Source organism: Pygoscelis adeliae, unplaced genomic scaffold (assembly GCF_000699105.1).
Source record: "Pygoscelis adeliae isolate BGI_AS28 unplaced genomic scaffold, ASM69910v1 Scaffold225, whole genome shotgun sequence".
In the NCBI taxonomy this organism is placed as follows: Eukaryota; Metazoa; Chordata; class Aves; order Sphenisciformes; family Spheniscidae; genus Pygoscelis; species Pygoscelis adeliae.
In genome coordinates this window covers 332,118-343,177 of record NW_008824898.1, presented here as the reverse complement: position 1 = coordinate 343,177, position 11,060 = coordinate 332,118, and the positions used below count along the sequence as shown (strand labels likewise).

The 11,060-nt window shown below is 45.9% G+C and overlaps 1 protein-coding gene across 3 annotated transcripts in view; it reads right to left on the bottom strand.

Annotated features, from left to right (window-relative positions):
- Window positions 1–11,060, bottom strand: part of PAMR1 (peptidase domain containing associated with muscle regeneration 1) — a 51,155-nt gene that overhangs the window by 36,530 nt on the left and 3,565 nt on the right. For 2 of the 3 annotated variants that reach the window (XM_009324663.1, XM_009324662.1), the window contains exon 3: window positions 7,100–7,214. The exons of the other annotated variant lie outside the window; for it this stretch is intronic. In XM_009324663.1, the coding sequence (XP_009322938.1) occupies window positions 7,100–7,214 (115 nt within the window). The remainder of the gene's footprint in view (window positions 1–7,099; window positions 7,215–11,060) is intronic. 3 annotated transcript variants of the gene reach the window in all.

The window sequence follows — 11,060 nt, the reverse complement described above, 5'->3', positions numbered from 1 at the left end:
CCTAGAAGTGCCATGTCATCTGCTAATATCATTACGCACCCAGACATCAAGCTCAGCTCAGGCTGGGCACAGGGCTTTAGGCTTCTCTGACGCTACCCAGCTCAGATAAGTGCAGTTGCTGACAACAGAAAGTTGGTAGCTCACGCTTCCCTCTTGGGGACTTTCACAGTTGGAATGTAATGTTATGTCACAACAAGGAGATGCCTAGTATGATGTTTGTTTGATAGTAGGAAGGATGGACAGGGGGAGAAAGAGAAAGGAACTCTCTGCAGGATGCCCCTCATGTTAAAAGTTTTGCATCTTCTGGTAACAGCAAAGGTAAACGGAGTGAACTCTACAGATCTCACGTGACACTAACATCTTCCTAGCATGCATGTGGGTGGCCCTCAGGGTCTACAATGGAGGTCTGATTTCCCCAAAGAGTTAGTACACGTTAGCTTACTTTACAGCACTCCCCATTCCTCTGCCTTGAAAACAGATGCCAGTCTCCTTAGCGCAGCCACAGCAAGTACTGCTGTTCGATCTGGTGTCCTTTGTTAAACTAGCCTTTCCTCCCTTTCTTGTACCTTGTGCCTAGTGCCACCTGGCTGTCAACTCTTTACCCAGAGGTGGGTGCATTCACTAGTGATGTGCATGCACAGGATCCATTTCCGCTCTCACACCCACCCCCATAAAAATGAAGACAGGGTGACACCTGTAGCTCCTGAAGCACTTTTTAAGCCTTACAGTTGACAAAGCCTTGTTCAGAAATGTAAAAAATACCAGGTTACCACCTCCCTGAGCTTGTGCTGTGCAAATCATACACCTAGCCAACATCTTTTAAAAACAAGGTAGGTACAGCTCATACCTGCTGAGACTGATGCAAAATTGTGTCATGAGAACACAAAACTCCTCCTCACAGCATTGCTCCCCTGTGTCTCCTACACATTTCTCCAGAGTCAAGAGGCTCCAACGCTATCCAGGCAATAATTACAGCTGCTCATAACTACACAATAGGCTTGCATTTGCAAGTCTGAAAAAAGGGCATTACTAAGGGAATGCCACAAGCTCTTCTTTTCTATTCAATTGATTTCTCTTCTTATTATTAAATATTAAGTCTCTCTTTAAACATATAGGAAGAAATCTGTTTGTGTATCTAGCATAGTTATTTTGCCTGGACTTCAAAGCTAGTGAAATATTGATGTGAAGGCTTTAGCTACTGTTTTTATTATATTAGCTAGAGGGTTTTGAATACAATCCCCTGCGAAGCTTCCTGCTGCATGTGTGAGCTCCCTGCTACACACACGTGAAAACAGTATTAATTACCCCAACTAGGGGCTCTCCTGCACTAGGCAGGATACCCAATCAAGAACTGTGAGCTTGAGTCAGCAGGGGCGTGTTAACAGGTCTAAGCGTACACATGTCAGAAGAGCGATGACTTGCAGGAGAACCAATCACATCCTCCAGACATAGGAATGGTAAGAGGAATAACTGAGGCTGGTAGAGGACAGGGCTGGTAAAATGAGCGAAAGAAAAATAAGAGAGGGAAAATGTAAGCTAAATGCAGGGCAGGTCCCATGGGCAACTCTCTCCTGGCATGAGACATCAAATCAAAATGTTCCTACAGCTTTTCTTCAAAGAATGTCTTAGTTCAGCCTGGCACACTCTTCAGAAAACATTGGGTGCTTTCGTGTCAAGGTCTTGAAGAGATCTCTAGAGAGATACATTGTGCCCAATATCTGAGAAACTCTCCTTAGCATCCAGCTGTCCTAAATGGGAACTGAAGGCACAGCATTGATGATATGTGCAGTGGCTGCCCATCACAAGCTAGACCAGGGGAAAGAGCTGAGGTACCAAATGCAAAGGGGTGGCAGTACCTTCACTGCCCCAGGGCTCCCAGCTGTTGACCCTCATTGACTCTTGGTTATCCACATGGCCCAATCTCCACCTGAAACCAGTGCTGGCTAAAAGTCAGTATGACCTACCTTAATTCAATGTTAAACCCAGCTTGAACATGAATAGTCCATTCACATCGTGCGTTCAGTGGGTAACCCTCCAGCAAAATCTGACCTCTAGAAGCCCGAAGAACCTGCCCACACCCTGGGGAGCAAAAGAAGAAAAAAAATCCGTGTGAGGGACCTTTCAAGAGGCATTTGAAGAAAATACATGTAGAAACAACACCAGAATGAGACGACAAGGTGGCTTAGGAAGATACACACTTTCTTACAAGGCAGTATATAAAATAATGGGACAGCCACGCAATGGCTATAAAGAGTTATGACTCGGAGTATTGTCTAGGCTAAGAGCACCCCTAGAAAAGTTTTAGTGGATTGCTTCTCCCTGGTTTGCAACACAGTCCCATGAAACCATTTCTTATAGCTTTTTCCCACTCTTGATTAGCCCACCCACCCACCTGGCTGACACTCCAGCTCAGAACAGTTTTGACGGATCTCATGTTGACCTGTGTAATCACTGAAGCTGAGGAAGCTGGTGGGAAAGTGCCAAAGGTACAATGAACACTTGAATTAGCTCAAGTGAGCGAACCAATGAGAGGAGGAGCTGTTGAACCCAACATCATAGTTTCAACTCCTTCACAAGGAAACTCTTGGAGGAAAAACAGCTGATGTATTCTTAGAGGAGACATCTGTTTGTCCTCAGGATCCACCACGGATTAACATCCTTACATGTTAATGCCACCATGCCAATGGAGACATATAACCATCACAGCTCCTCTACCAATGACTCAATGTAACACATATATAATATACAGCCCTCATCCCTTCTCTCAGGTTCATTCCTATCCTTCCTCTCCTCCTGTCCCACTCTGCCTGTGTTACTCTCAGCTTTTCACCATACTATGAAATGTACTTCAGTGCCCAGCACCAACAGAATAAGATTAAGTACTCCAGTCACTTGTGCCCAGTCTGAGAAAACCATCAGAGGACAATGACATGAACAAACAGCAGACAAGGTCACACACTAGGGAAGCAATATCTTTTCATGGCTATCCTGCAGCTGTCCTTAGGCAGCTGTTCAGGGATAGTTGTCCTAATTCCTCATCTTGGATGTTGAATATTTTTAGCCCAGAGAGTTCTCTCACCTTCGGTAACCTCTCCCTTTCCCCCAGCTTTAAAATATGGCTAATTGTATTTTCCTCTGTGGAAGAAAGAGAGTTGTTTAGTGATTTTTGTAGAGCCTTCTGTGATCTGTAAATGCAAGTGCTAGCAAAACGCACAGTTAAATCATTATACTCCGAACAGAGCTAATTTCTCAGTTTCTGTTTTCCTGACTACATCTTTCTGAATGGAGTCTTGCACATGGCTACATTTCCTGGTAAGCCTTCTGTTGCTTTGCTGGGGGATGAGGCTGTATCTGTAAGCCAAAAATTGCAATCACCAAACCAGGGGACTCTGATAGGTTGCACACCACAGTTAATGAGAATAAGTAAAAAGACAAATGACCCAAAAGACCTCCACAGCAACTCTCTTGCTTCTTTTTACCTCTTTAGTCCAACAGAAAGCCCTTCTCCTTCCATCTGTTTCCAAAGAGGAACCCTAAACTTTTAATCAGTGACACAGGATGAATGTTTCCTACTGAAATGGTGGGTTTTAACACTTGCTTCAGGGCCCTTCCTTCCTTTGGGAAAGGACGGTGACAGTGACCTGATTTGGTGAAGTACCAAGCGTCTGTGGTTCCCATTGATCTTAGTGTCTGGAAATCAGTCCTGCTGCATCTGGTCTATGGAGAAACGTGAAAACTGCAGGTCAATTACTCCTCTTTCTTCTTAAGAAAGTGTTGCTCAAATGAAATACCCTTTGTTCATTTACCCTTGGTTACCCTTAATTAAGCATGACCCAAGGAAACAGAAATCCTGCTCAGAAGAGTTCCTCAAAAGTGTTTCATCCTCCTCTGTGGCTTGCTTAGTTCCCTCTGTAAAAGGCAAGGATTAATGACTGTGCCCAGCAACCACATTAGGATTCAGCGAGTACAGCAGGATCTGCTGTGGTGCACATGATAATAATGCTCCTTCCCACAGCAAGACAGGACCTTGTGCTGCCACTGGCTCCTGCCTCAAAAACAACCTGAGACAAAGCTACTAAAAATCTTCAGATGATTTGACAGGGGACTTGGACCACCTTAAACAAAGTTTCCCTTTCGTCCCAAAGGGCTTTTGAGTTTCTGATGCCTTTAACAAAGGAAAGCCAAAGAACTGGTGCAAAGAGGTACTGTGCACAGAATACTAAACGCACTTTTCTGTTTGCAGTGGTACAGCCTGAACTCTCTGAACACTGGTGCCAAGGAAGTAGGTTTGGCCAGCAAAGCAGGTGGTCCAGAGGCTAAAGAGGCGCCTCCAAAAGAACGTTCTCAGATTTGCTACCGCCCCTCTCCGCACGAAGCACCTTTGTGATCCAATCAGATCTGTGCTCTTGTATCTCCAGCCCTTCTAGCAGAAGTTAGGCTGACTCCCCAGACCAACAGTTCAATCATCTTGTTGCAGTGTATCACACTGTCCCCATCCCTGCCCTTGCAGGCCATCAGAGCAGCAGCCCACAGAATTTGTGCACAGAGAGAATGAAGAAAGCAGTTCTTTTGTTAGCAGTTGTGCTGATTCAGCACAATGTTGGCTGTGCATTACAGCTCTAAGCAGAGTTAGCACCCACAGAGAGAATCGGCGCATTTATATGAAAATGCAGTGAGGGCAACGATTCAGCATGGATGGCAGACCCAGGAGGAAGACTCTTGTGGCCTGCTTACTTGCACCTGCCCTTCTGTGTAGGAATGGCCTAAAGGAGAAGCTTTAGGCTAAATGTACCAGTTTTCCACAGTATCTAACTGCTGAAGTACCTCAATGGCCAGCTTTGATGTGGTCCACCTTGAAAACCTCAGCTGATTCAGAACACACTCCAGGGTTACCTTATGTGAGGGAGATATAGGTCCTCGTGTTCTGTGTTTGCCCTGGAGGCTTCCTCCTATGCCTCCTGACTTGCAGGGTGGCAGGATTAAGTATCTGCTAATATCATTACGCACCCAGACATCAAGCTCAGCTCAGGCTGGGCACAGGGCTTTAGGCTTCTCTGACGCTACCCAGCTCAGATAAGTGCAGTTGCTGACAATAGAAAGTTGGTAGCTCACGCTTCCCTCTTGGGGACTTTCACAGTTGGAATGTAATGTTATGTCACAACAAGGAGATGCCTAGTATGATGTTTGTTTGATAGTAGGAAGGATGGACAGGGGGAGAAAGAGAAAGGAACTCTCTGCAGGATGCCCCTCATGTTAAAAGCAGAAAGTTGGTAGCTCACGCTTCCCTCTTGGGGACTTTCACAGTTGGAATGTAATGTTATGTCACAACAAGGAGATGCCTAGTATGATGTTTGTTTGATAGTAGGAAGGATGGACAGGGGGAGAAAGAGAAAGGAACTCTCTGCAGGATGCCCCTCATGTTAAAAGTTTTGCATCTTCTGGTAACAGCAAAGGTAAACGGAGTGAACTCTACAGATCTCACGTGACACTAACATCTTCCTAGCATGCATGTGGGTGGCCCTCAGGGTCTACAATGGAGGTCTGATTTCCCCAAAGAGTTAGTACACGTTAGCTTACTTTACAGCACTCCCCATTCCTCTGCCTTGAAAACAGATGCCAGTCTCCTTAGCGCAGCCACAGCAAGTACTGCTGTTCGATCTGGTGTCCTTTGTTAAACTAGCCTTTCCTCCCTTTCTTGTACCTTGTGCCTAGTGCCACCTGGCTGTCAACTCTTTACCCAGAGGTGGGTGCATTCACTAGTGATGTGCATGCACAGGATCCATTTCCGCTCTCACACCCACCCCCATAAAAATGAAGACAGGGTGACACCTGTAGCTCCTGAAGCACTTTTTAAGCCTTACAGTTGACAAAGCCTTGTTCAGAAATGTAAAAAATACCAGGTTACCACCTCCCTGAGCTTGTGCTGTGCAAATCATACACCTAGCCAACATCTTTTAAAAACAAGGTAGGTACAGCTCATACCTGCTGAGACTGATGCAAAATTGTGTCATGAGAACACAAAACTCCTCCTCACAGCATTGCTCCCCTGTGTCTCCTACACATTTCTCCAGAGTCAAGAGGCTCCAACGCTATCCAGGCAATAATTACAGCTGCTCATAACTACACAATAGGCTTGCATTTGCAAGTCTGAAAAAAGGGCATTACTAAGGGAATGCCACAAGCTCTTCTTTTCTATTCAATTGATTTCTCTTCTTATTATTAAATATTAAGTCTCTCTTTAAACATATAGGAAGAAATCTGTTTGTGTATCTAGCATAGTTATTTTGCCTGGACTTCAAAGCTAGTGAAATATTGATGTGAAGGCTTTAGCTACTGTTTTTATTATATTAGCTAGAGGGTTTTGAATACAATCCCCTGCGAAGCTTCCTGCTGCATGTGTGAGCTCCCTGCTACACACACGTGAAAACAGTATTAATTACCCCAACTAGGGGCTCTCCTGCACTAGGCAGGATACCCAATCAAGAACTGTGAGCTTGAGTCAGCAGGGGCGTGTTAACAGGTCTAAGCGTACACATGTCAGAAGAGCGATGACTTGCAGGAGAACCAATCACATCCTCCAGACATAGGAATGGTAAGAGGAATAACTGAGGCTGGTAGAGGACAGGGCTGGTAAAATGAGCGAAAGAAAAATAAGAGAGGGAAAATGTAAGCTAAATGCAGGGCAGGTCCCATGGGCAACTCTCTCCTGGCATGAGACATCAAATCAAAATGTTCCTACAGCTTTTCTTCAAAGAATGTCTTAGTTCAGCCTGGCACACTCTTCAGAAAACATTGGGTGCTTTCGTGTCAAGGTCTTGAAGAGATCTCTAGAGAGATACATTGTGCCCAATATCTGAGAAACTCTCCTTAGCATCCAGGTGTCCTAAATGGGAACTGCAGGCACAGCATTGATGATATGTGCAGTGGCTGCCCATCACAAGCTAGACCAGGGGAAAGAGCTGAGGTACCAAATGCAAAGGGGTGGCAGTACCTTCACTGCCCCAGGGCTCCCAGCTGTTGACCCTCATTGACTCTTGGTTATCCACATGGCCCAATCTCCACCTGAAACCAGTGCTGGCTAAAAGTCAGTATGACCTACCTTAATTCAATGTTAAACCCAGCTTGAACATGAATAGTCCATTCACATCGTGCGTTCAGTGGGTAACCCTCCAGCAAAATCTGACCTCTAGAAGCCCGAAGAACCTGCCCACACCCTGGGGAGCAAAAGAAGAAAAAAAATCCGTGTGAGGGACCTTTCAAGAGGCATTTGAAGAAAATACATGTAGAAACAACACCAGAATGAGACGACAAGGTGGCTTAGGAAGATACACACTTTCTTACAAGGCAGTATATAAAATAATGGGACAGCCACGCAATGGCTATAAAGAGTTATGACTCGGAGTATTGTCTAGGCTAAGAGCACCCCTAGAAAAGTTTTAGTGGATTGCTTCTCCCTGGTTTGCAACACAGTCCCATGAAACCATTTCTTATAGCTTTTTCCCACTCTTGATTAGCCCACCCACCCACCTGGCTGACACTCCAGCTCAGAACAGTTTTGACGGATCTCATGTTGACCTGTGTAATCACTGAAGCTGAGGAAGCTGGTGGGAAAGTGCCAAAGGTACAATGAACACTTGAATTAGCTCAAGTGAGCGAACCAATGAGAGGAGGAGCTGTTGAACCCAACATCATAGTTTCAACTCCTTCACAAGGAAACTCTTGGAGGAAAAACAGCTGATGTATTCTTAGAGGAGACATCTGTTTGTCCTCAGGATCCACCACGGATTAACATCCTTACATGTTAATGCCACCATGCCAATGGAGACATATAACCATCACAGCTCCTCTACCAATGACTCAATGTAACACATATATAATATACAGCCCTCATCCCTTCTCTCAGGTTCATTCCTATCCTTCCTCTCCTCCTGTCCCACTCTGCCTGTGTTACTCTCAGCTTTTCACCATACTATGAAATGTACTTCAGTGCCCAGCACCAACAGAATAAGATTAAGTACTCCAGTCACTTGTGCCCAGTCTGAGAAAACCATCAGAGGACAATGACATGAACAAACAGCAGACAAGGTCACACACTAGGGAAGCAATATCTTTTCATGGCTATCCTGCAGCTGTCCTTAGGCAGCTGTTCAGGGATAGTTGTCCTAATTCCTCATCTTGGATGTTGAATATTTTTAGCCCAGAGAGTTCTCTCACCTTCGGTAACCTCTCCCTTTCCCCCAGCTTTAAAATATGGCTAATTGTATTTTCCTCTGTGGAAGAAGGAGAGTTGTTTAGTGATTTTTGTAGAGCCTTCTGTGATCTGTAAATGCAAGTGCTAGCAAAACGCACAGTTAAATCATTATACTCCGAACAGAGCTAATTTCTCAGTTTCTGTTTTCCTGACTACATCTTTCTGAATGGAGTCTTGCACATGGCTACATTTCCTGGTAAGCCTTCTGTTGCTTTGCTGGGGGATGAGGCTGTATCTGTAAGCCAAAAATTGCAATCACCAAACCAGGGGACTCTGATAGGTTGCACACCACAGTTAATGAGAATAAGTAAAAAGACAAATGACCCAAAAGACCTCCACAGCAACTCTCTTGCTTCTTTTTACCTCTTTAGTCCAACAGAAAGCCCTTCTCCTTCCATCTGTTTCCAAAGAGGAACCCTAAACTTTTAATCAGTGACACAGGATGAATGTTTCCTACTGAAATGGTGGGTTTTAACACTTGCTTCAGGGCCCTTCCTTCCTTTGGGAAAGGACGGTGACAGTGACCTGATTTGGTGAAGTACCAAGCGTCTGTGGTTCCCATTGATCTTAGTGTCTGGAAATCAGTCCTGCTGCATCTGGTCTATGGAGAAACGTGAAAACTGCAGGTCAATTACTCCTCTTTCTTCTTAAGAAAGTGTTGCTCAAATGAAATACCCTTTGTTCATTTACCCTTGGTTACCCTTAATTAAGCATGACCCAAGGAAACAGAAATCCTGCTCAGAAGAGTTCCTCAAAAGTGTTTCATCCTCCTCTGTGGCTTGCTTAGTTCCCTCTGTAAAAGGCAAGGATTAATGACTGTGCCCAGCAACCACATTAGGATTCAGCGAGTACAGCAGGATCTGCTGTGGTGCACATGATAATAATGCTCCTTCCCACAGCAAGACAGGACCTTGTGCTGCCACTGGCTCCTGCCTCAAAAACAACCTGAGACAAAGCTACTAAAAATCTTCAGATGATTTGACAGGGGACTTGGACCACCTTAAACAAAGTTTCCCTTTCGTCCCAAAGGGCTTTTGAGTTTCTGATGCCTTTAACAAAGGAAAGCCAAAGAACTGGTGCAAAGAGGTACTGTGCACAGAATACTAAACGCACTTTTCTGTTTGCAGTGGTACAGCCTGAACTCTCTGAACACTGGTGCCAAGGAAGTAGGTTTGGCCAGCAAAGCAGGTGGTCCAGAGGCTAAAGAGGCGCCTCCAAAAGAACGTTCTCAGATTTGCTACCGCCCCTCTCCGCACGAAGCACCTTTGTGATCCAATCAGATCTGTGCTCTTGTATCTCCAGCCCTTCTAGCAGAAGTTAGGCTGACTCCCCAGACCAACAGTTCAATCATCTTGTTGATCAAAAGGAGTCTTTTCTCTTCCCATTCTGAATCTGTGGGAGACCTGGAAAGCTCTCAAAAATAATTTACATCCTAAACACAAATGCTGGCAAATTCTGCCTCATTTACAAAAAAATAATCCACTTTGGCAGAGTGTCAACATCCTTGTTCCGTTCCTGTTCCTGAAAAAAAGGCAGCTTTCAGGGCCACAGTAAGATTTCCTCCAAGACTTGTTACTAACAGAAAAGAAAACAATTCAGGAGACCTCTGAGTTGTAGCCCACGGAGACCCGTGGGTCGATGGAGGGAGGGGTCCTGAGGAGACCTCTGGTAAGAACTCATTATTTGCTGTTCAAGGGCTACCGCATTGATATGGGCCTCCTTCAAAGGTCAAGAGGACTGAACAGCAGAGAATGAGAGTAGAAACTGGCAGTAGTACTGGTATTCAGAAACAGGCTGATATGGGAAGGCAGCTGTCACTTGTCATGCCTTGTTGCTACCTGTTGCTTGTTGGTCACCAGTGAAACACTAATGTTTGCAAAGTCTCTAAAACTACAAGTACCGTTGCTCATCATGGGGACCACATTCAGACAGCAAGGCTGAGGACAGCTGTTAGGTAACACCACTTTCTCCCCCGCTTTGAAGGAGTATGTGTTCTCAAGCAACATGACAATCAGAGATTGACAAAGGCTGTTGGAGTGCAGGGTACAAAGGAAAGGGTCCTGCAGGGTCATTTTTCTTCTAGTTTTAGATTCTGATGTGCCTTTTAGGGCATGATAGTCCAATCCAATAAACAGTCCCATTAGGAAATGTCCCAGTACCAAATTAACTCTATTCAGTGCGGTTTTTTCCTAATAACATTCCTTTGGACTACCCTATACCATTTCTTTTTTTACCAAATTATCTGGTCTCCTTTAGCTGTTTTTCAGCCGTGTCCATGCGTCTGGCTATGCCAGCAGACAGTACAAACCAGATGGCCCCACAGGCCAGCCCATGCTACTTCTTCCTTGCCATGGCCCTCCAGGCACATCACCACTTTTGCTGGCAGTTCCCAGAAATCACTCCGAGGGGCTCACCCTGCCCTCGTGATTGTGGGCAGCCCCTTGACCGCTGCCCCGTGGCTGGGGCAGCACCACCAGCCCATGGAGCCGGACAGGGCACCCAGCACAGGGCACTGTGGTGCTGGGTGGTTCTGGGCACCACCCCGGAACTGCTGGGCCACCCTGCGGGCAGGCCTCGCTGCTCCCCTTGGCGTAACTAGAGCCTGCCCCACAGCTGCCCCCCCACACCAGTGCAGTGTTAAGTAGGCATTAATCCTGTCCATAGGCTAAATTGCAGCTGCGCGCTCCTCTGTACCCCTGGCACTCATCCCCTTGTGCCTACACACACGGCCATGTCCCCATCTGGCTGACAGGAGCGGGCCCGGGCCCTGGGGCGGTGCGTCCTCCTCCAGGGCCCCCGGGCGCCACCT